General features: G+C 46.6%; 2 protein-coding genes across 5 annotated transcripts in view; both read right to left on the minus strand.

The window, feature by feature from the left end:
- Nucleotides 1-25,293, minus strand: part of VAT1 (vesicle amine transport 1) — a 36,853-nt gene extending 11,560 nt beyond the window's left edge. For all 3 annotated transcript variants that reach the window (XR_014557476.1, XR_014557477.1, XM_083709669.1), the window contains exons 1-4: nt 24,600-25,293; nt 2,301-2,508; nt 1,139-1,309; nt 308-397 (exon numbers count right to left, since the gene is read on the minus strand). Coding sequence is in view for 1 of the 3 variants with exons in the window: in XM_083709669.1 (XP_083565795.1) it covers nt 308-397; nt 1,139-1,309; nt 2,301-2,508; nt 24,600-25,019 (889 nt within the window). In the remaining 2 variants the exon portion in view is untranslated. The remainder of the gene's footprint in view (nt 1-307; nt 398-1,138; nt 1,310-2,300; nt 2,509-24,599) is intronic.
- LOC310830103 (putative protein PTGES3L) overlaps nt 1-26,047 on the minus strand; it is a 280,219-nt gene that overhangs the window by 121,455 nt on the left and 132,717 nt on the right. The window lies entirely within an intron of this gene.

Below are 26,047 nucleotides of genomic sequence, written 5' to 3' on the forward strand. Positions count from 1 at the left end.
TGCAGGGTGCTCAGTTGACTCAGATCAAGGGGGGTGTGCTTCAAAGGCTCTTTTGGAGATAGAAAGATGGGAGCTTTTGGTCTGACCCCAGGAAGCCAGCCCTTGTCCATTTCCATTTCTCAGGCTCTAGAGGCTGAGCCTTGAGAATTGCAAACTAGTTCCAGCGCAGAGCTGAGCTCCACATCTAAAGCGCAGCATTCTGCACATGCGCAGAGGCATTTTCTTATCCGAAGATTTGAATTTTGCGCTTTGGGATTCAAAAGATTCCAGGGCTGGATGGAGCCTCAATTCAATTTTCTTTACTCACCATAGGTGACTAGTTTCCCCATTGGCTTCAGGAGATTAAAGCCTTTTGTGGTATCTGAACCCCCCAGAGGGTCTAAGACGACATCTACACCTAACAAGACAAAGAGAGAAAGTTTCCGTTACAAAAGATTAATAAGGACCTTCCAGTATTCAGGAACAAATGTCCAGTTCCACGTCTGAAATATCAGTTTCTTGACAGTTGTAAACATATTTCCCTTAGGGGAACATTCCAAAAAATGCAGAAGGGAAAATCCTTATCTTTTTTAATATTACAAAGACTATAATGTGCTGTGTTCCCTTGGCCAAATTTAAACAGCACTCTAGCCTAATGAAAGGAAAGAGTGCTTTTCTCTCCAGGCCTCTTGTTTTTAATCAGCAGAATTAATTGCTTAATTTAAATTACTACGATTAATTATCCCTTTAACAGCTTTACAAATCAGAATAATTATTTAAAAAAAACTTGGTGGAGTTTTGCAGCAATTCGGCTGAAAACCACGTCGCAAGCAGAAACCCGGCGATGGAGATAATGACAATTATTGTTAATTTATTATTATTATTATTATTATTATTTATTGAATATGTTGGTTGCTTTATCTTGCCCAGGGTAACCCCAAAGCAACGTTCAACCAATCCAACAGGCAGGCAGGCAGACAGACAATAAACCCCACATAGGTACGTTAAAACCAGGAGGAAGAGAATTTTTTTAAGAACAACCCATACACTTCTAAAAGGCCACAGATAGTTAAGGGGCAAAGGTCTAGTTATATGGAGGAAAGTGCTTGCCTGCTGCTCCCTGGTTCCAGAGCTCTCTGCCTCTGCTCTTGTTACTGACCTTTGGGGGAGATTTTCCGGACTTCTGCCACATAATCAGCTGTCCGGTAGTCAATCGGGTGGGTGACCCCATTCTCCTTGAGCATTTCATGTTTGGAGGCAGAAGCTGTACCAAAAACGGTGACGTTCTCCACGGTTTTGCAGAGCTGGACGGCTGCAGTCCCCACGCCACCTGGAAGGAGGAAACAGCGGCAAGTGAAGCCGCGCATTGTGGCGCCGCTGGCAGCCAAGGGGCCCAGGTCCTCGTTCAACTCCACCCCAACGCGGGAAATATTCTCTCCACTCGCTGCCAAATTCAGTAGACAGTAGCTGCTCTGTTGGCCCATACAGAAGACAACGCGGACAGGCTTATGAAGAGCCAAGGAAAAGTTGGTTTCACAGAAGTGTATCAGCCTTCATTGCTTCCCGAGCCTAAACCTGCCTAAGTTAAGATGCATCAGAGATGTTCTCTCCGGTAATACCAAATGAAAAATGCTTGAAGGGAATATGTATGCCAGGAACTGGATCCTCACAGGGCCCCCACCCCGGAAATTTAGATCAAAAGAAGCATATTTTAGCCAATAGAATAAGTTGCGGGTTGCAGTTGTGGCGCTCACAACCATTTCTCCAGTTTGCAAGCATTCCCACAGGCCCCCAAAGATTGGCGGCCTCTGATCTATGCTATCGAATTAAGCTAGTTTGAGAATCACGGCAATTAAACACTTTGGCAAAGACTAGGAGGTCCCGTTCTATTGCGCAACGGCTGCGCTCACACGTCAACAAGATACATGAGCAGAAGGCATAGCCTGTTTTCACTCCTTCTATGGTGCTACCAGGTCAAGAAGTCAGATCACTGTGATGTCTGAACCTGGAATTGTGGTTTCTTTCTCCGTAACAAGCCAGGATTTCACAAGTCTACAGCAGCTAAGCCTGGGTCGTGATCCCGGCTTGTTAGGGAGAAACAAACCATGACCCCAGCTTTGACCAAGCTGCCTTGTGACATATGGGGAAAAGGTGGGTGGTAAGAAGAGAAGCTTGCGCACTATCTTGGGGAGAAGGGAGGATACAAATGTAATAAATACATTTGTAGTGCAGGAAGAGAATAGGAAGTCAAGGACTGCTCTGTGAGTTCCTCTTTCATTGATCTATAGCTTCCTACTGCAGAGGGGGAAATCCCTGGTTACCTGCTGCCATGTGGACCAGGACGCTCTGGTTGGGTCGCAGGTTGCCGAAGTCAAAGAGGACCATATAGGCGGTGATGTAGTTGACCAAAAAAGCAGCTGCTTCCTCGAAACTCATCCCTTCTGGCATGGGGAATGTCTGGTTGGCTTGGACGGTCACAATTTCCTGCCAGAGCCCCGACCTGGCCATCACCATCACCTTCTCACCTACCTGGGACAGGAGAGAGAAGAGGACAATCAGGGATGCTGGACTCAAGCCCAAATGGAAGACCACCACAAGCTAGTCATGGGATACGGAATCTTCACCTCTCTGGGTGTTGATGGGCTGCACATTAACCCAGACTATTGGCCATGCTGGGACGCGCGTGGCGCTGTGGGTTAAACCACAGAGCCTAGGGCTTGCCAATCAGAAGGTCGGCGGTTTGAATCCCCGCGACGGGATGAGCTCCCGTTGCTCAGTCCCTGCTCCTGCCAACCTAGCAGTTCGAAAGCACGTCAAAGTGCAAGTAGATAAATAGGGACCGCTCCGGCGGGAAGGTAAACGGCGTTCCCATTCTGGCGAACCAGAGCAGCACACGGAAACACCGTTTACCTTCCCGCCAGAGGTAGATAACCTATTTATCTACTTGCACTTTGATGTGCCTTCGAACTGCTAGGTGGGCAGGAGCAGGGACCGAGCAACGGGAGCTCACCCTGTCGCGGGGATTCGAACCGCTGACCTTCTGATCGGCAAGCCCTAGGCTCTGTGGTTTAACCCACAGCGCCACCCGCGTCCCTATGGTAACCTTACACTGACCTGAAAAAAGGTCTGAAAGCAAAGAAGGGAGCACAGTGTTCCCCTCTTTCTCTCTGAAGACCCCTCCACCCATCTGGGCAGTCACAGATGAAAAATACACAATCCAGGAAGAGATTTTTTCCAGCCCGTTCTCCTTGGTTGCCCTTAGCAGGCTTGCAAAGAACTGACCACAAGCTCACGACTGGAGGGAGGAAGTCTGGCTTGCATGGCAGTTGGTGGGCGGAAAGGACCCCACACCTCCTTGTTTACTGCCTCGAGGCGTTGACTTTTGGGGAAGTAGCCATTGCCCTTTTAAACTCTGCACCACCCAAGGGTTCGGGAGTTGCAACTTGCAACCAGCCTTTATTGGCATAAGTTAAAACAGTAAAATCATGCAAAGCCATCCAAATAACATTGATAATCCAAACACATGCAATATACAAAAGACTAAATAACCACCACTGAATAAACCAGGCAACTTTACATTTAGCTTTAAAGATCTCGGCTAAGTACCCCGAAACAATCTTAGTAGTTTCAGGAGTATTATCCCTCAACAAATATCGGATTACAGACCCTGTGCAAATCATTATTTTGATATTTAAGGGAGTCACTAGGAGATCCCTGTGATGGGTGTTGAGAAGAGGGCAATCCAAAATTATGTGATATGTTGTACAGTCAAACCCCGGTTCCCGAACACCTTTGTTATCATATATTTTGGCTCCTGAACGCCAAAAACCCAGAAATAAATGCTCCAGTTTTTGAACGTTTTTCAGAAGTCAACGTCCGACGTGGCTTCCGTTTGAGTGCAGGAAGCTCCTGCAACCAATCAGAAGCTGTGTCTTGGTTGTCGAACGTTTCGGACGTCAAACATAATCCTTCTGGAACGGATTATGTTTGACAACCAAGGTTTGACTATATCTGGTGTTTTCTTATTACAGGAACAGAATCTGCTCTGGAAGCGGATTTTTTTGAAACCTTCCAAACAACAAAGATGAGGGGAATGCATTTAGACGAGCTAGCACAAAAGCTGTGTTGCGATTGAGCTAGCATAAAAGCTCTGTGTTGCGACAGAGTTTCTAAATTATAAAAGTAATTAGGTGTGACTCCATGGTGAGGCTGAGATCCTAAGTAAGAAGATACAAAAGGCAGGGAGGGGTAGAGCTTTTGGATTTCATGATCTAGCAGTCTCTGCTTGATGAGAGAGCTATTGCAATCCCCATTTACCTGAGTTTGAGGGTAATAGCAGAAAACCACGGAGAATTATATGTGTCTCAGCCTTAAGAGTTGTCAGGAGACCCCTATTTGCCCCACTGCGAGCTACAATTACCAGAGTAGTTTCACAGTCAATCCCTCTTCCCAGAGAACTGTGAGAATTAGGGTAAAGTCACTGCACCCTTAACAAACTACAGTTCTGCTTTAAACGTATAGTACAAATGGGTCTCGCCTTACAAGTGAGGGTGGAAACAGCTGCTCATGTTCAGTATAAATTCTACAACTTGTTAAAAAGGATCTTGGCCCTTTGGGTTGTGGAGGGAGCGGGTGAGAGATAAACACCTGCAACATTACGTTTCCTTGCATGCTTCAGAAATACATGAAGCTGCATCATTCTGAAGGGAAGGAAAAATTCTTCGTAATGCATAACCGTTGTTTGGAATGCAACACCACAGAGCTCTGGGTGATATTTTCTGGATTAGAGGGCTAAATTGAAAAGTGGAAAATAAGTCCAGAGAGCCAAGCGCATCGTCTCCACCCGCTAGAAACTGCAGACCAACACTCAAGGTTGAGCACGGTCGCCCATTATGTTAATTTCAGGTATTCTTGTGTTTCTCGATCTGAAACCCAAGATTCCTAGAAACACTTCAAAGCCAAGGCCCAGAAACAGCACATGAACTTCCCTTGTGGGTAGGAGGCCAGGAGAGGGAAGAAACGGATTCTTTCCCTTCTTCAGCAATGTGCAGCAGGAGAAGAGGACTGGGTTGAGCTCTCTAGAACCCTCTCAATTTTCACAGTGTGATGGGGAGGTCGCCATGCAAAGCCCATTTTAACCCTTGGTTCTGTACCACATATACTAGGGCTCCCAAAGACCCTACAAAGACCCCCTGGACGTCCAAAGACCAGTTGCCTCTCCAGGGAAAGCTGCAGATTCCCAGGCTTGTTTGGTTTTAAGTAACTTTCTAGCATTTTTGCAGAAATGAAGATAGGAAGCAAACTCCCACTGCAAGAAACTAGCCTGCTCCCACCTTTAGTTGAGGAATGAAGTCACAGAAATGATTTCAGCATCTGGGAAAGCAGATCTTGGACAAAGAGAAAGCTACAGTGAAACATCCATTGTCCAGGCTCAAAAGGCAGGAATTATTGGTTCATTTTTAAAGCTTTTTTTCTATGCTGGCCTTCCCTGGTGGAGGCTGCCCCACAGAAAACAGCTCAGATATACAGAATTATAGACTCATGGAGCTAGAAGAGACCTGGAAGGGTCATGCAGCCCAACTCGCTGAAATTGCAGGAACGAGAAAGAGCATAGCAGGCTGCGTCGAACCCACAACCGCTCAACCACAGCCATTTTTAGCATCCTTTTAATTGGGGAGCAATGCGCCCATTGCTACCTTCTGTTTTCAAGTCCAGACAGGGGACCCGTACTCGGGTCATATTCCAGTCCCACACTTGTGAGTTTGCACACATTTAAAAATTACTCTGCTTATGCCAATGCAGAGAAAATCCATCACTGGAGCAGTGAGAGACACTTGCGTCATCGTTGTCGTCTTCGGCGATCACTCGTAGCTGAACAAGATTGTCTTCCATTAATACAGTCTTAACAGTGAGTCCATAAGTGACTGTGGAGGCCAATTCTGGATCTACATGTCCTTCCACAGTGGGGACATAGGTTTCTGGGAGGGAGTTGATCACGGTGAGGGTTTGCCAAGTGTGCCTTCCTCTTAGCACATTTCTCCCTTTCGTCCTGAGTTCGAGCATCTTCAAAGCCCATGACACCTTTGGCAAAGTCTGTTCTCCCACTGGGGCGCTTGCAGGCCAGTGTTTCCCAGTTATTGGTGTTTATACTACATTTTTTAAGATTTGACTTGAGAGAGTCTTTAAACCTCTTGTGTTGACCACCAGCATTTCACTTTCCATTTTTAAGTTCAGAATAGAGTAGTTGCTTTGGAAGGCGATCATCAGGCATCTGGACAACATGACCAGCCCAACAAAGCTGATGTTGAAGAATCATTGCTTTGACACTGGTGATCTTTGCTTCTTCCAGTACACTGGCATTAGTTTGCCTGTCAAGTTACTGACCTGGCTACACTCCTTTTGCTGGGGGTTGGGGAGGGAAGAGTGTGTTTGACACCCATAAAGCGTAGTCCAGGGTTGATGTGCTGGTGTTGCCAAGATTTTATTTATATTGTAGAGACATGCAATGGAGGTGGGGTCTGTGAAGTGGACTGCAGAAGATTGGAGATTATGGAAACAATGGAAGGGTAGACTTGGGACACAAGTGTCTCAGAGGCTGGGTCTAACTAGGGTTCTGTTCCCAGCTCCACCAGAAATGATACAGACTTGGTATATTTATTCCCTCCAGCAAAAAAAACCCCAAATTTTCAGAAGCTTGATCTAGCATGGCAATGTTTGCATTAATTCAACTAATAAGATTGCTTCTTGTACCCAGGCTATCTTTTATGGCGACTGGGCTCCCGGAGGGCCCATGGAAACAATGCAACTCCCTGGCGCCATTTCCAGATTTCCCCCGGCCACGTATCTCTCATGCTGAAAGAAAACACAACCATTTCCTTTGGAGAGGGGGAAATCCTGTGTTTATTTGGCTCTGCTCTCAGGAAAGGAGCATAACTGTGGCCCAGCATCCTTCACCTTCGGCGTGAACCTCCCTCTGCAGCAGTCATAAATACTTTGTATGCGTGTGGAAAGCCAAACAGATGAAGCCTTTTGGCCCAAAGTAGCAGAAGGAAGAGAGTTTCCACAGCTGTGGTTTCCACAGCAACATAGGACAAGACAAACCCAGCGCAGTGAGGCAGTTCAATCTCGGGACAGCCAGGTTCAAACTGCATCGCAACCATGGATATATACCGGAGGGCAAGTTCCCCAGACACACACTCAACTCGCAATGCCAATTTGGACAGACGAGCCGCTCAAATCTCGAAGGGCCATAGAGAGGGCAAACGATTCTGACCAAGTAAGAAATCCAATCCTTATGCGACCACGAATGCTCAGGTGTTACTGGACCAGAGATGGACAGAAGATAAAGTTCCTACCAGAGAAGAATAGCAGATAGAAGTTGATGGACTATGCCGAAATGACTAAAATGACCGGAAGAGACAGAAATCAGGAAGACCAACATTTGAATAAGGAATGGGGGGAATTTATGAGTTATCTTAAAGAGCATTGTAAACAGTTAAAATCGTTAGAAGGATTAGGATATCACTTGTAGTTCAAGGCTGAATTCTGGATACAATGGAGATGTAAAAGATTTGGATCATCATAAAAGATGCAGGAGGAAATGATTAATCATAGGACCCACCAAGTCCAGGAGATTCCTTGGAATCTTGTTTCTATGATTTATGCTTGATATACCTCTGTGAAATTTTAATTTGAAAAACCAAATAAAGTAATCTTTATATAAACAAAAAAGAAATCCAATCCGAACACACCATGAATAAGCAGTCTGTGCTCTCATTCCCTCTGCGCTCGTTTCCATCACCGGCAGCACATGCTCACACTACACGCCTGGAACTGAGGGGGACATTTCATGCACCTGAAGAAGTGCACTGAAGTCCTTGAAAGCAGAACCAGTCCAATACATTTGGGAACCTGAGGTGGATATCAAGATGGCACCCCCCCTCCCTGCCAGAGAAGAAACAGGGAGGGAAGATCTACACCAGGAACAAATGAGAAAATAAATAAATAAAAAAATAAATAAATAAATAAATAAATAAATAAATAAATAAATAAATAAATAAATTTATACCCCACCCATCTGGCTGGGTTTCCCCTCTGGGCGGCTTTCAACAAAATATTAAAATACAATAGTGCTTCAAACATTAAAAGCTTCCCTAAACAGGGCTGCCTTCAAATGTCTTCCAAAAGTCTGGTAGTTGTTTTTCCCTTTGACATCTGGTGGGAGGGCGTTCCACAGGGCGGGTGCCACTACCAAGAAGGCCCTCTGTGTGGTTCCCTGTAACTTGGCTTCTCACAGTGAGGGAACTGCCAGAAGGCCCTCGGCGCTGGACCTCAGTGTCCGGGCAGAATGATGGGGGTGGAGATGCTCCTTTAAGTATACTGGGCCGAGGCCGTTTAGGGCTTTAAAGGTCAGCACCAACACTTTGCATTGTGCTTGGAAATGTACTGGGAGCGAATGTAGGTCTTTCAAGACCGGTGTTATGTGGTCTCGGCAGCCGCTTCCAGTCCCCAGTCTGGCTCCCGCATTCTGAATTAGTTTCTGGGTCACCTTCAAAGGTAGCCCCACAAAGATCGGCTGCCCTGAGGCAATCGCCTCACCTCACCTCATGGATGGATGGGGCGGCCCTGCTGGAAAGCTTATGCCACAATCAATGTGTTCACCCAGGTATCCCCAAACTCGGCCCTCCAGCTGGTTTGAGACTACAATTCCTGTCACCCCTCACTAACAGGACTGGTGGTCAGGGATGATGGGAATTGTAGTCCCAAAACAGCTGGAGGGCTGAGTTTGGGATGCCTGTTAAAGATGTCACAGGACTCTCTTAATGTTGGTTTAGTAAGGAGCAAGTCTCGTTGTAGAACTTCTGGGTAGATACAAATGGGTTGCCCTCTTGTGAAAGCTGACTAAAAGTAAAGCAATGGCAAGTGGCGTCGCCATCACTGACGTCACACCGAGTACATTGGGCAAAACATTCCTGCACTAAAGGGAGTTGGACTAGTAGACCCTTCCATGATTCTATAGTACTTTTTATTTTATTTTTTCAAAAATATACATTTATACAACACTCTCTGTTTTGGTTTGTAACAAAAAAGAAAATGATAGCAACTGAAGCAAAGATACTTTGTATATCTCACAATACACATGACACTACAATTTATGAAAAAATAAAAAATGAAAAAATAAAATAAAGGAGAAAAAGTAGTTGAGGTTTTAAAAAGACTTCCAAACATTCTCATTGTACGTTATCTGTTAAATATACTTTTACCACACAGTTACTTATTTCTTCTATTTTTTAATCGTATTTCTATGTAAATTGTTGATTACCTTTACATACTACAAGGCTCAGTCTACGTCTGCCACATTACCCTTTATACCATGGTTCTTCAACTATTTTTTAAATATTCTCCATTCCTTGTGGACTTTTTGTTTTGTTTGGCCCTTAACTCTTCCTGTCACCTTTTGCTAGCTGCAAGTATTCTACCATTAATGTTTGCCAGTCTGCTATATTAGGTGTTTTAGTATTTTTCCAATTCCTTGCCGCTAAAATTCCCGTGATTCTATACTACTGTTGGGTACAAGAGATCTATTCCTCACAGGCTTTTAGTAATGAAACTCTTTGTGTCTGCCTTCTGCCTTCCCAGGTGTTCCCACAGTTGCTGAAGACAAGATGCATGCAAATGTGCGTTATCTAATCCTGGTGTGCAATTTAGTTGCCTCCTGCTGAAATGGTTCAGAATACAGAGAACGTCACCTTTCGCTATCAAATCAAATCAAATTTTATTAAACGGTCACAGACCAGATTGACTCGTACAGCTAGTCAGCGAAACATAACACCGGAAAAAACAAAGGACAATTTCAATACAAATTAGGCCATAACTACAATTTAAAATTGGACAACATGAATAAAATTAAGTATTTGCCTTTCGCTATCAGAGCAGAGCTAATAGCCAGACCCCTCCCCTTAGCGCATTCACATACTGCTAACAAAATTAGCATGGTTTGTTCAGATTCCTAATTCCAGGACCTTAGTGCAAAAATACAAGGCCCCCGTGCGCAGGTGGGTGGAGAAGCTGGCTGTTGCCTAATGCAACTTTTCCCAAACACTGGATGAGTTCCTGCGTGATATTACACAAGGATAAATGTTTTTATCTACTCTGAAAGACTGGTTGTAACAAGCCTTGCAGCTGAATAGCACATGTTCGTTGAAAGTTACCAACCCAATCTTTGGCTGCCGAGGCTGAATATACTGGTTTTGCCCTGTTCCCAAAGCCGTATGATGTCCATGAGAAGCGGATATTAGGAAACATGCATGGGGAAAATGGGATGCAAGAGCTATGAAAGTATGCAGCCACAACTGAACTAGGCCCCTTACTGTGTACATTGACTGCACATGTGGTAAACCAGGCTTCCTCAACTTCGGCCCTCCAGATGTTTTTGGCCTACAACTCCCATGATCCCTAGCTAGCAGGACCAGTGGTCAGGGATGATGGGAATTGTAGTCTCAAAACATCTGGAGGGCCAACGTTGAGGAAGCCTGTGGTAAACAAACAAATCCTATGTATGCATCGAACACGCTACTGCCTCCCCTTTCTTTTTCTTTCAATTATATTTTATTAAGTTTCAGCATTTTAAACATAATCAAAACACAATTCTGTCTCTTCTCTCGTTTTTGACGACTCCCCCCTGCCCCCAATTTATCTCGGAGTTGTTGTTTCTGTTAAATCACGACATTATAGTCTAATTACTTCCGTTGCTCATAGCTCAAACCCAGCTCGCGAGCTCACCACACTGCAATACTTCTTTGAGTAATCCGAAAGAGACACCCGTTCCTCCATAAAACACTTGTTAACATTCTTAAATTCAAGGCAGAAATACGAATTAGAGGAGCCACATGCAAGTGGTGTCTCCCCCTTCTTTTTTAAAGTAAAGAATAGTAGCTATGGAGGGGGAAAACACAGGAAGCTTCGTAACAACAAGTCAGGAGGGCTGTGCAACAGATCCAGCCAAATCCTGGATAACAACCTGAATTGGGTTACAGGTAGGTAGCCGTGTTGGTCTGCCGTAGCTGAAACAAAATAAAAAAAATACCTTCCAGCAGCACCTTAGAGACCAACTAAGTTTGTTATTTCGTGTGGCACGAAAGCTCATACCAATAACAAACTTAGTTGGTCTCTAAGGTGCTACTGGAAGGTATTTTTTTTATTTTGTTTCAAGCTGAATTGGGATGACCCAGGATTCTGCCAGATCAAGTTACGGCAAATCTGAATTGCATGAGGGCCACTTCTCCCTACCACATGTTTAAGTTACAATATTGGGTACAAATATGTACATTGATACAGAGAATTTTGAAGACTGGTTTTTTTTAAAAACTGAAGCCAGAACTCTTCCTGCAGGGACTTATAGATATACAGCGGTACCTCGGGTTACAGACACTTCAGGTTACAGACACTTCAGGTAACAGACTCCGCTAACCCAGAAATAGTACCTCGGGTTAAGAACTTTGCTTCAGGATGAGAACAGAAATCGTGCTCCGGCAGCAGGAGGCCCCATTAGCTAAAGTGGTGCTTCAGGTTAAGGACAGTTTCAGGTTAAGAACAGACCTCCAGAACGAATTAAGTTATTAACCTGAGGTACCATTGTACAGTTAGAAAAGCACATTGGAACTTTGTTACAATGTATGATTACTGCTGCGATACTCTTATATGCACAAAGATGGAAAGAACCGATTGTTACCAACAATCTCTCCCCCCTCCTTTTTTCCTTTATGTTTTTAATGTATTTAGATCAAAGTCTTAATTTGGATAAAAAAGGGGAAAGATATTTGATATTAAGCTTTGCATTTTTCTCTATAAATCCTAATAAAACTTATTTTTTAAAAAAGTAATAACATTGGCAGCCATGGGCATAGCCAGGATTTTTGTGGGGGGGGGGGGCAGAACCTCTGTTTACTATGTATTTTTACTGATTTGTATTGAGTTTGGGGGGGGGAGCTGCCTATGTTGGCAGCAGCTTCCCAGAGTTTCTGACAGATCTTCCCAACCCCACCTGGCAATGCCCGGATTTGAAGCTCCGTCACAGAGCTTACGGTCCTTCCCAACAGAGAAGCAACACATGTGCTGTGTGTATTAATCCTTGCCCTTGCAAACACACAAACCTGGAAACCGAGGAAATTTTTTTTATATATATATATAAATATTTATTAAGATTTTTGTAAAAGAAAAACATAAGTAACAAACAACATTGCTTATATCATAACAGAATTTCATAACTTGTTTAGACTTCCTCACGTCTCCTGCTCCCACTTACAGTGTTAAAAAGTTTTTTCAAGCAAATTATCATCTTGTTTGCAATCTTATATCCACTCGTTTAAATATAATCTAATAGTTCTCCCAAAGGGTTTGTCTTTTCCTTAATCTCATTTATCATCAAATTCCAATCTAGTTTAGTGGTGGCCACTTATTTATGATCAAGCATCCTTCTTAACATTCAATCAAATTACAGTATTTTTGTAAATAAATTTTAAATTTCTTCCAGTCTTCTTCAATCCTTTCTTCTCCCAGGTCACGGATTCTGCCGGTCATCTCTGCCAGTTGCATATAGTCTATCAGCTGCATCTGCCATTCTTCCAGTGTGGGTAGATCTTGAGTCTTCCAGTGGAAACCGAGGAAATTGGCTCCTTTGAGAAATGGTCACAGCAGTGAGGACAGGGTTAAGTCTGCATGCATACCTGAAGGTAAACCTCCATAATTCTGCCCTGACCCTGAGGTCCAGCTCCAAGGGCTTTATGGCGGTTCCCTCACTGAGAGAAGCGAAGTTACAGGGAAGCAAGCAGAGGGCCTTCTTGGTAGTGGCACCCACCCTGTGGAACACCCTCAGATGTCAAGGAAATAAACAACTATCTGACGTTTAGAAGACATTTGAAGGCAAGTTTTTAATGACTGATGTTTTAATGCATTTTAAAACTTTTGTTGGAAGCAGCCCAGAGTGGCTGGGGAAACCCAGCCAGATGGGTGGGGTATAAATAATAAGTTGTTGTTGTTGTCGTCGTCGTCCATGCGCACATACCCCATGCTGCATTTCCATTCTAGATTCCCCCTTCCCCAAAACTGCTTTTCTTCTTTTTTTAAGGAAAGTACCAGGGTGTTCTTACACATGGTCGCTTCTCACGCGCAAACACCTTACAATCAATAATTAAAATCCTTGTAAAACTACCGCCAGATGGGACACAGTCTGCACGCTCCTTTTGAAATATGCGAAGCAGCACACATTGCGCATTCAGGAAGGAAAGATGAAAGGCACTCCAGGGTTATTAATGCGTTCAAGAAAGAGACAGTGTGTTTGCAACGCCAACTCTGGGTGGGTTTGCTTGGTTATGTTTCTAGTTAAAGAATGTGAAGGCCAAGGGAGGCCAAATTTAACTTCCGTGTTGGGAGAAAATACACAAAGTGCGTCTGCTTGTTTAGGCTTCAAATAACAACAACTACTACTACTACTATTATTATTATAAAAAAATGTATACCGCCCTATACCCGCAGCTTTCTGGCAGTTTGCAACATAAAATCACAATATAAAAACACAAAATACATAATAAACCAAAAGACAACGCATGCGCCCCTGGCAACACATTTTAAAAGGGCATTGCATGTAACTCAGCCAAAGGCCTGGTTATTTAGGAACATTTTGCCCGACGCCTAAAGGTGTACAGAGGTACTTCCAGTTGCGGACGGGATCCGTTCTGGAGGTCCCAAGGTTTTCGCAACCAGAGGACAGCTGCTGCGCATGCGGCAAAACCCAGTAAAATACTTCCAGGTTTGCCGCCTACGTAACCCAAAGTTTACGTAACCAGAGGGTTACGTAAGCGGAGGTACTATTGTATAATGAACTCCCCTTCCTATAGCAGCACAGTCCAGAACTACAACTTCCATCAGCCCCAGCCAGTTCTGGAAGGTTGTCCTGCAGATTTTGATAGGCAACGAAGCATCAGCAAACAACACATGCTTTCAACTGCTGCAACAAAGCTGTTGCAGACATTTCGGCAGCTCATTGGCCTCTGCAATGGGCCGCTCACAAGCAGCCTGTTTGCAGGAACATTGTGACTTCCGAAGCAGCTACACACAGAGCATCGCTGCGCACAGAAGGCTGCAGCGGCTACTTCCATAACTGTGTGTGGTTTCCTCCCCAGCCCCCGTTTACTGATTAAAAATACATGCTGCCTTTGAAAACTACCTCTACACACACGTTCCACTTTGCCTCCAAGTTACCAGCGTGAAAGAGGATAAACTTTGTAGGGGAGGGGGGAAAACCCTAATGAACTGGTTTTTTACATACTGATCCAAGACAAACAGTTAACAGGATTTCATATTCAGCATCAAACAAGTGCTTAAGGAGCTTCAAAGAGGCAACTTTAGTAAGAAGAGAACAATTTGGAAAAGCCTCAAAGGTCACCAGCAAATCCTAGAAGTATTGTTAGGTTTTGTGAACTGCCTGGAGATCTAGGGATAGAGGGCAGCATACTAATTTAATTTTTAAAAATAGGAATAATTCACTCCCTCCACATCACTATCTCTTAGGTCCTCCAGAACTTGGAGGGTAAAAGCAGAAACTTTCCTTTCTCCACACAATTTAGGATCCCAATGAAGGGACGCAGGAAGCTGCCACAGGCAGAATCATACCACCAGTCCATCAAGCTCACTACTGTCTAGTCCAGTGTTTCCCAATCCTGGGTCTCCAGTTGGTTTTCGGACTACAGTTCCCACAATCTTTGACCATGGCTAGCAAGGGATGATGGGAGTTGTAGTCCAACAACAGCTGGAGACCCAAGATTGGGAAACACTGATGGGTCTCCAGGGTTTCACACAGAGGACATTCCCAGCTGCTCTATCTTGAACCTTCTGCAAATCCTCTACCACGAAACTATGGCCGCTCCCAGTTTTGCAGGGTTCAGTCTCATGCCAGAAATACGAACGGGGAGAAGAGATTGCCCACTTTAGACTTCACTCTCCAACTACTCCAAGGGAAGAGTGAGGCAGGGACTGAGCTTATTGTAGGATCTACATCAGGCATGTCCAAAGTCCGTTTTGGGGGCCTAATCCGGCCTTCCAGTCAGTTGAATCCAGCCCCTGTGGCAGTTTATTTCCTGGGGTAAAATCCTAAAGAAAACCTTAACAACTTCAATCCTAAAAGAAGCTCAACAACTCCAACCCTAAAAAAAGCTCAAAAACTTTGGTTGGCCCTTCACTTCATCAAATCTGGCCCTCTTTGAAAAAAGTTTGGACACCACTGAGATTCTACATGCAAGCAGGATATCTGAACATGCCTCCAATAGAGCCATGGAGTCATTAGACCAGTCATGGTTCAATGACAGACCACTTGGGTCAGCTTCCAACCTAGCAAGAGCATCTCAGCGCAAATCATAAGGACCACTGCAAAGGCCTCCAGGGCACCCTCTCCTTTTACGTTAGAAGGAACGCCTACTTCAGCCAGGGCCCTAGACCCGCTCAGCCAAGTTTCTCTTGGTGACAATGACCTCATCTCTACAGTTTTCCAATAACCTAAGTCAGAAATCAGGAAGACGTGCTTCAAATAAGAAAGCGTGACGGCGTTTCTGAGTGAAAGTTCTTTCTGGGAGAATTCGAGGACGGCGTCTGCCAAAGCTGCGTCTCTAATAAAATGCAGAAAAACAAAAATGGCCGCCCCAAAGGAGGATATCAAGTATTACCTCATGGCTTTATGCTTATTTCAATTTAATTTATGCTTATTTTATTTAATGCTGTATTGTTTTTAACACTCAATTGGGAGCAGCTCAGAGTGGCTGGGGAAACTCAGCCAGATGGGTGGGATATAAATAATAAATTATTATTTATTATTATTATAATTATTTTTGAAATGTAATACATAGCACGCACTTCTTCTGGCATTAACTGGAATGCATTGACCTAATTCCCGGCTCTTCCTCAGGTCCAGCTATTGCCTTGTGTATTAGTAATTAATTTAAAATAGCCAAGGGTAGCGGGCGGGTTTTGGGGTGGGAAAGATGGCTAGCAGCTGCCACATGCTATAAAGGGACTTCTCTTGCTGCAGCCAGGAAGGAAGATCAGTGCGTGAATAAACAAGATATTCAGGGGAGGAGCAACATAAGATAGGTGAATGATGACAATCCCAAAGGACAACAAGCCATTGTGATGGATGTTACATTCCTCATCCACAGAGCAGTGCCAAAATCAACACAGACTGGATGCACTTCATGACCACAGACGGAGCCATCCCCAAGTTGACAGGTATCAGTTACAGGGCTATTGTCCAAGAACCAACTCATCAGCCTGGCCTCTTTGAGTGGGCCAGGATTTGCAAGATCCGGACTTTATTTGTATCCATGTGTTTTTAAGCTTTCGTCCCTTGTGAGGGGGTTTTGTGAGGGGGTTTTGCCATTGGTTTTACCAGACACCTCCATTTCCCAGGGACAGTCCCCAGATCTACAAATCGGTCCCCATACAAAATCCATTGAATTTGAAGTGTGTCCCCGGATTCATTGAAACAAATTTGGTAACCTTATTTTAGCACCCATACCATTTCTTTTTCTTTCTTTCTTTTTATTAATCTTGTATAGAATGCCCTGGGAGATTGAAGTATTCTGCTGGTTTCTCTGTCTTGTGATTCCTGACATCACAAGATCTCAAAGTAGATTTCATATTACAAAAGAATTTCAGAAATAGACTGGAAAGAGAAGTTGCTGAATTGCAACTTATTACCAAACTTAAAACCATGGAGAGACCTGGTCTGAACAGAGCCATTGGATTCTTATCTCATTATACACGATAAAGCTATTTTTAGCCCTCTCACCCCTTGCTTTTTCCTGTAAGACCAATTGCAGTCGTTAACAGTAGTCAACAGGTTTACCACACCTATCAGCCAATCACCCATTCCCACCTCCCTTCTGAGTAATACCCCTCCCCACCCTCTCACTATATATAAGGGTCTGGTGACTTCTGTTTCAGTGTATCTGAAGAAGTGTGCATGCACACGAAAGCTCATACCAATAACTAACTTAGTTGCTCTCTAAGGTACTACTGGAAGAAATTTTTTATTTTTTATTTTTTTACTATGGCAGACCAACACGGCTACCTACCTGTAGTTTGAAACAGAAGCTGAAACTACAGGCAATGTAAAGAAACAACACACATAAAAACATGGCAAGGGGAAAGAAAACTGTCGATCTTTCCTTGATTACGCAAGGTTCTCAGGTAATCCAACCTGGTGGTCCACACTTACTCTCGACCATTCTGAAAGTGACAGATGAACATGTCCTGTCTCCTGAGGGAATGCACCAAAAACAAAATGCCAGGGCCTACACAGCAACAGTTGCACATACGCTTGAATGAAGCCTATTATTCCAATTGGGGTTCAGGCAAGGATATGGGACTGAATCCGACCTTGGCCACCTGAGAGGGGAGTGTGACCCTGTGGCTTTTACCTGATCTCTCAGTGGCTTTTGATACCATTGACGATGGCCTCCCATGAACCAGTTTTATGAGTTGGGTTATTGAAGGCACTGGTTCCAGTCCTATCTTCCAGTCCTATCTTCCAGGATCAATTTCAGAGAACAGCACTGAGTGATGATATTGGGTGCCTCCCCATCGGAAGCAACCTCTTACAGAGATTTGGGGGCAAAATTTAACCAGCACAGGACTATTTCTCTGGAACGTCTGAATCAGGCGAGGCCACGCAAGCCCTGGAAGGGTGAACTATGACTGCTTACAGGGCCTTATTTGTTTTCTGCTTTGTAAGGGTTTGTTGGGGCTACATGAGCTGGCTCAGAGATCAGTAAAGGCCTAGGAGGATTATTTCATTATCTCGCAATTTTATTCTTCCTGTTTTATGACTGTATTTGAATACAGATAGGGTGAGCCTACAGAATCAGCAGCTAGTGGAATCAGCCCTTTGGCATTTCCTTCTCTGTTACAGCAGCTTACTTATAGGAAAAAGGGCTGGTGCCGCAATGTTTGTATTACAGTGGTACCTCAGGTTACATACACTTCAGGTTACATACACTTCAAGTTACAGACTCCGCTAACCCAGAAATAGTACCCCAGGTTAAGAACTTTGCTTCAGGATGAGAACAGAAATCGTGCTCCGGTGGCTGGCAGCAGCAGGAGGCCCCATTAGCTAAAGTGGTGCTTCAGGTTAAGAACAGTTTCAGGTTAAGGACGGACCTCCAGAACGAATTAAGTACTTAACCTGAGGTACCACTGTACTTGTAAGGAAAGGGCTGGTGCCGCAATGTTTGTATTACAGTGGTACCTCGGTTAACCCACAAATAGTACTTCAGGTTAAGAACTTTGCTTCAGGATGAGAACAGAAGTGGTGCTCTGGCGGCGCGGCGGCAGCGGGAGGCCCCATTAGCTAAAGTGGTGCTTCAGGTTAAGAACAGTTTCAAGTTAAGAATGGACCTCCGGAACGAATTAAGTACTTAACCTGAGGTACCACTCTTTAATGATTTGCATGCAATCTTTTATGTGTATATATGTTAATTCTACTAACGCTGAAAATAATTCCCCCCCTTTTTTTTAAGACTTGCAGTTGAAGGTTTAGAAGTCTTGCAAGGATCAGGCAGGGCAGAGACAGCTATGCCCACCCCCACTAAATCTTCCACTCGTCCTTAAGGATAATGGAGATGCTCTATTCCCCTGGCACCCAACTCACAGGTAAAGAGGCAGAAATAATTAGAGAACACCAGGGGACGTTGTCTAGGAGCTGCTGCCTGTCTGCGTTTTCCCAGCAGGAGGCCCATTTAGGTAGCAAAAAAGCCAGCTGTTGTCTCTTGTGGGAATGGTGGCAGCAAGATTCCCCAATGCCCATAACAGCCCATCTCTGGCAAACACACACACAAAACCACAACACCCCCACTAAGCCTTATTAGGCAGCTGGAACATGAAATCTGCATCCCATTACAGGAGCAGACAAGTGCACTAGACTGACAAACTGTGCGTTGCTGCCTGAGTACCTGGCAACAACCGTAACTCCCATCAGAAATTGGACACAGGGCAAGGGGCAGTTGGGGAACCCCCCCCCCCCAAGCAAAACCGATAAACTCAAAGCCCTTTTGGAAGCCTCACATACTTGAGCAAAACTTTCCCCCTAATTTGCTCCCTCTTCCACGAGTGACACAATGCACAGAGAGCACGGCTTGAACTGAACGGCACCAGAGATTTTTGACCTGGCAATATACAGTGGTACCTTGATTTAAGAACAGCTTAGTTTATGAACAACTTGGATTAAGAACGCTGCAAACCCGAAAGTAGGTGTTTTGGTTTGTGAACTTTGCCTTGGAAGAAAAGCATGTTCTGCTTCCTGTTGAGTGTGTTCCATTTGTAAATTGAGCCCCCCGCTGCTATGGGAAAGCACGCCTTCGTTTAAGAACGGACTTCCGGAACAGATTAAGTTCATAAACCAAGGTACCACTGTATCGGTTTTCCTTCTCAAAGATGGGCTACCTTCACAGGTTGATGAGCCCCACCTGCCCCTCACTTCCCTCTACGGCAGGTGCAGAAACCTCCTTCTTGACCATTGGACCCACAATTGGTCTCGGCCTTTCAATCCTCCAGAGCCTGTCTTCGCATGCAGGGGAAGTCCCTAAGTCACCCAGGGCTTGAAACCTTTGAAGCCATTCCCAGGGTGTGGACACTGTCACATGCTGACAGCTTCTAGGAGCCACAGTTGGGAGCCAAGTGCAGGATGGGGACTGTTAAGTTGTGGGTGAACATATCAGACGACACAGCAATTCTTCAAACAGCTCTTGTTTATTCACAGACCCAGAACAGAACTGAACTGAAGGGTTCAGCCAGCCTGCTTATATAGAGCTCCACTACAATGCAACAGTAACAACTTTCTGTAACTATCCAATCACTGAACGTCACTTTCAATTCCTTATTTGCATATGTGGACCTGAGTGGAAACTATCTACTGTATCCCCCTGCTGGCCCAGGGTGAGAACTTCAGTACATAACAGGGACCAAAGGTGGACAATCTACTCCAAGGTGTACGATTACTCTTCCCCAACACCCATTCACTCCACTACCCACCTGGGTATCCTGGGGGTTGTCCCAGGGACCTTCCGCTTTGCCTGTGAGGTAGTCCTTCCCCATTAACTCAGCAATCCCATAAGCCACTCCATGAATCATCACTGGTCAGAAGTGAAGCTAGCTGGATCAGGTCGGGAAGGAGGCATAGCACAATGAGACTGCAGGACATTCTCTCGACCCCCCAAGTTCATTGGCCACTTCTTCTGGTCCAAAGATGCAGCCTGTGGAACTGTCACCAGGTAGCTAGATCACCTGGTCTCCTCCAAAGATGCTTTCTAGGGCTGCCTCTAAAGACACAGTTGACCAAACAAAGGAACTTGAGGGGCGGTGGCTCGCAGAGGGCAAAAAAGGAAGCAGGTTGGTGGCTGAATTACCCATAATCAGTTTGAAGTAACCAGGCAACTCTCTGCTTGCAAGATAGGCGCCCAGCCAATGAACTTGGTTGCCAAGGTGACTTTCAAGTAGGTTGGCCGCCTTAACTGGTCCAACTGGTGTTTCAATGTTCTGGTCCAATTTATTTTGAACCTATGGGGCCTTTCAGTAAGGACAAAGCCTGCCTAGAAAACCCATGGGTTAGGACTTCTACATATTATTGCAACTATTCAAATTCCAGGCCAGAGTATGCCATAAAGGTAAAGGTTAAAGGGACCCCTGACCATTAGGTCCAGTCGTGGCCGACTCTGGGGTTGCGGTGCTCATCTCGCTTTATTGGCCGAGGGAGCCGGCGTACAGCTTCCGGGTCATGTGGCCAGCATGACTAAGCCGCTTCTGGCAAACCAGAGCAGCGCACAGAAACGCCGGTTACCTTCCCGCCGGAGTGGTACCTATTTATCTACTTGCACTTTGACGTGCTTTTGAACTGCTAGGTTGGCAGGAGCAGGGACCAAGCAACGGGAGCTCACCCCTTCGTGGGGATTCGAACTGCCAACCTTCTGATCGGCAAGTCCTAGGCTCTGTGGTTTCACCCACAGCGCCACCCACGTCCCTTGTGGGTATGCCATAGTTTTATTCAAATTCCAGGCCAGAGTATGCCATAGTTCTTCAACCGGAATAAAACCAGAACATAGGGCTAATTTTACAAAGGCTTGCATATAATTGACTCCGGAAAGCTCTGGTTGCAAAACTGGAGGTTTTTGAGGCATATATCCAATGCTATAGGAATTATACTTCACAAATCTATACATATATGCAGGTCGTGCTGAACCAGAATGATGGAAATCTCATATCCCATGCTGAATTCACCACTGCCTCTAGAATTGTGGTGTTGAATTGGTCATCTTACGTAGGAAGATACCTCATGCCGAAGTTAGACCCTTGGCCCATATTCTAGGTTGTTGTTTTTGTTTTGCAGGTATATTCTGCATCATGTCATTCATGCAACAGTGGCGGAGTTATACTGGACTGTCTGCACATCCACTTCATTATTCCCACTTTATTATTTGTCCCACAATGTGTTATTGCATTATTGCTTTGTACTACAGCACAATGACTGAGGGACGCGCACAGCACACTTGCGGCATAAAAAGATACCACATTTCAGGAAATGAAAAGACTGGAGATGAAGCAGTACGTCTACCGCAAATCCTTCGCAGGTGAAGACAGTATCGAGAGTGGGATCGGGTATAACCATCACGAGGGCAAATCATTATGAACGCAGCATAAAAAGGATGTCTGCAGAGGCCGTCGCTCGGTGTTGCCGCTAAAGTGACTGGCAAGAACTCTCCAGCACTCTTCAGGCTGGCCTGACCTGGAGATGGCAGAGACTGACCGGAGAACCTTCTCCATCCCAACCTTCTGCGCTATGGCCCTTCCCATCTGACCTCTTCTTAGCCTCTTCAAAGAACAACAGAATACAGAATACAGATCTTGTTTCTGGGGTTCTGTTGGAAAGCAGCTAGTCAAACAGGTTCGGAACTGGCTTTTTGTAGTGAAAACCCAGGGACCAAACCCTGTACTTTTCAAGACAGGAAGCAGAAACCAGCATGGCTTTTCATCGCAAGATTAGCTAATTTGAAGAACCAGACTGAAGACACCCGAGTCTTAATTACTACTTATCAAGTGGCAATGATGAAAACGGTTGCACATCAAGTTTATTCAAGAAATCCATGGCAATCCAGCAATCTCTCTGAATTTGCAAAGGAGTCCTGTTCTTCTCAAGCAATGGTATGCAAAGGAAAGCAGGCCTGCCTGATCCTTGCAAAAATAAACCTTGGAGGAAGCTTCAACGTGCTTTGCCTCTAGCTTGAAAGCAATCGATACCAGAAAATATTTGAAATTGCTATGTTTTTATGATTACGCCCACGGAGAGTCTGGCTACAGAAGCTAATGGAATTTGCAGTTATGCCACTGCTCACTGCACACCAAAGGGATGTTCATATTAACAGCCATGACAAGGGTGAGGGAGAGTGAAGTCACAACCAGAGGCCACGCCCCACAACAGATGTTCGGCAAGGTGGAGAACAGGCCCTCTGCAAGTTGGGCTCCTCCATGCAATGGGAGAACCTGGGCCACTTATAATTCTCCCTTGGGTGCAGAGTTCCACATAGATCCATCAGGATGTATGCCTGTGTGGCGCAGTGGTTAACGTGTTGGACTAGGACCTGGGAGACCTGGGTTCAAATCCCCACAGACCCACAAAGCTCATTGGGTAATCCTGGGACCTCCCAAGGTTGTGGTGAGGATTGAATGGGATTTTCTTTGGGGGGGGAACCACTTATGGCACCTCGAGGTTGGGGTGCTGGCGGCGCGGAAGCAGGATAGGAACAAAAATTAATTTTAAAATGTGCAAAGGGCCCCTTTCCATAGCTCCAGGGTTCTTTTAAAGTATTAACAGGGTTCGCCTGAATTCTCCCTCAAGTCTCCGGGAATGCCTTCGAGATGAAGCAGAAGTTGCAGATAAAGCCTCCGCCCTCCTACATGCCCCCCGCAAATCCATGTGAGTTAAGATTTGCTTTATTTTCTCTGTTGCACTCACAGCCTCAAGCCCGCTTTTAAGTCACATGATTAATGAACTGGTTGAGATAACCGGTACACTTAAAATACACACCGCACCTTATAACCGTGTGCCGTACGAACACACAGAAAGGAAGCAGGAACGGGTACAGTCGTACCTCTGGTTACGTACTTAAATCGTTCCGGAGGTCTGTTCTTAACCTGAAACTGTTCTTAACCTGAAGCACTGCTAATGGGGCCTCCTGATGGTGTTGCGTACGATTTCTGTTCTCATCCTGAAGCAAAGGTCTTAACCCAAGGTACTATTTCTTGGTTAGCGGAGTCTGTAACTTGAAGCGTATGTAACCCGAGTTATTGCTATATTTCTTGAATGAGCCTTATCGGTATTATAAAGCTTACTGCCAAAATAGTGGTTGTGGGAAGAGCTGAGGTGACAGAGTGGAGGGGATAAATTAACCCCTCAGATGCAGGGTGGTGGCGGCTGTTATTTAGAAAATAAATACTTAATCTCTCGGAATAACCCTCTGTGGAGACCCTGGAGAAGGGAGGGGCAGCCACCAAAAGAAACTCTGCATCTCTTCCCACTGACATGCAGCTCCCTGCACAACACACAGTGGGGTGTGTGGGTCCATAACCCCAGTCACCAGGGTGTGGTTGTCTCCCTCCGAAGATCGTGACAAACTCCAGCCTCCTTCCCAACCTACGTATGCTGTGCTCCAGGCATGTGCAGAGTGCAACACAGCAGCTGGGACCACCCTCTGTGGCTGCTGCGCCACCCCCAAATCCCAAGGCTGTGGGGAGAAGGTGGGGCCACGCCATTTCCACATTGCATTTCTGGACATCTAGGACAGATGCGAAGGAATGACCCCACCCCACAAGCCCGAGGCAAAGCATGAGATCAGGAACAAAGCCCCGTGCCTCTTGCATAAGCGGGAGGGATGCGTGATCCTGCCCCCCCCCAAAAAAAACCCGAAAGCATTTCGGTCGTCTCCCCAAGCCAGCCAAGACGTAGACACTCCCTGCCCTAGGCAGTCTTCCTGCCCACACCTCCCCCAATCTTCCCCCTTCTGGGTGGGTCCCGGATCGCACCCTCTCGTGGGGGTGGGGGGCTCCTGAGTCCCTTCTCCCTGGGGCGCCCACTTCAGCTGAAGGAGGAGAGGGGGCGCCCCCTCCCACGCACCCCCACCCCACCCTTCCATTGTCTCAGCTCCACGCCCACTTTCCAGACAGGTAGAACGCCTGGGGCGGGAGGGGATCGCGCCCATCTCCCGACCCCCCCCCACCCCTTGCAGGGCAGGATCCTTCGCCTCGCCACGTTCCTTTCTCCTCCCAGCCCCTCCCGTTAGCTCCCTAAGGTTAGGCACCTTCTCCAGCGCCACCCTCGAACCTTCGGGTTCCCCACGGATGAGGGGGGCTGCGCGCCCACGTACCCCCCCCCGCCCACGCATCCAGATGCCCTCCAGGGGGGTCTGCTCCTCCTCCGCTCCCCCTGCCCCGCCACGCCCACCGTTCCCTGCACTGCGGGGGAAAGGAAGCAGAGTCCGCGCCCAGCCGCCGTCGAACCGGAGACGCTTCCCCCCCTCGGCACCCACCTTGGGGCTGGAGACGCCCTCGCCCACGGCCAAGACGGTGCCGGCCGCCTCCATGCCCGGGCTGAAGGGCAGCGGCGGCAGCCTGTCGTACACCCCCTGTCGGGCCAGCAGATCCGCGAAGTTGAGCCCGCAGGCCCGCACCTCGACGCTGACTTGGCCCGCGGCCGGGCTGGGCTCGGCGGCGGGCAGCTGTCGCGTCTGCACCTTCACTTTCTCGTAGCCGCCGAAGCCGCTCAGCACCAGCGCCCGGTACTGGCGCCCGGGAGCAGCGGCAGCAGCCGCCTCCGACGGGGCCCCCGCAGCCTTGCCCTCCTCGGCGGGCTGCGCTGCCGGAGTGGCTTCTTGCTGCTGCTCGGGTGGCGCCGCGGTGGCGCTTTGCGGGGCGCCCGCGTCGCCCCCGGCCGCCTCTTCCCCGGACATGGCAGCTTCGGAGCTGGCAGAGAGCCGTCGGGCGCGCAGATGCTGCTGCTGCTGCTGCGAGGGCGAGAGAGAGAAGGCGAGGAGGGCGCGGCTGGCCAGATGCGTAAAACAGCTGGAGAGGGGAGGCGGCGTGCAAGAGCCGGAGCTGGAAGCGGGCGCGGAGCGGCGGCGGCGGGAAGGAAAACCCGGAGCGCGGAGCACGGAGCGGAGCCGGGGACTGCCTCCCTCCCTCCTTCCGTCCGTCCGTCAATCCTGGACGCCCACTCGGCTTGCCTGCCAGGAAGCGAGGCGGAGACTGGAAGGAGGCGGCTGGGTGCGCCTTTCTGACGCAAAATGCAGCCAGCTTCTCCTCCCATGGCGTTTACTCCCAAGTAAGTGCAGATGCGCGTTTACCTAGGAGTAAGCCGTGCTGCATTGAAAGGGCCTTGCTCCGATGTGAGCATACACGTAGAATTACCATGCAACCACCTGGTCTCCTTGCGAGTAAGCCACCCTGAGTTCAAATGGTCTTAATCCTAAATGCTCTTCCGTTTCGCGTCTATCTTAGCACCCTTCTATGCTTAGCACCCTATTATGCTATTTCTATTTTTCTAAATCCCCTTATCAACTTGTAAACTATAGTCACGTTTGTCTCAACCCATTGCGCTGGTCATAATTTGTCTTCCTTGCATAGATTGGCCTTCTTCTGATCACACCTAATTCTACTGATCTGAATCTCTCACTTCTAAAGTTGTGCTGCTCAACTTGCTTTTTGTACTTGGATTGGACCCAAAAATTGATCAGTGAGTCCAGTTTGAATCCCATGACTCACTAGGGAGTGGACCACTATTCTGTCACCCCCCCAAAAAACAAACCTCAGTTCATCCCTCCCATTCATCCTCATCCTCATCATAACTTAGCTCATCTAACTGGGTTGCCACTCAGGGCAGCTTACAAAAACATAATAAAACATTAAAAACGTCTCTGTAGGTGCCTTCAGGTGTCTTCTAATGGTTGTATAGTTACTTTGTGTGGCCGAATGTTCAGTA

This window comes from Podarcis gaigeae (assembly GCF_964106915.1).
Source record: "Podarcis gaigeae genome assembly, chromosome: 13".
In the NCBI taxonomy this organism is placed as follows: domain Eukaryota; kingdom Metazoa; phylum Chordata; class Lepidosauria; order Squamata; family Lacertidae; genus Podarcis; species Podarcis gaigeae.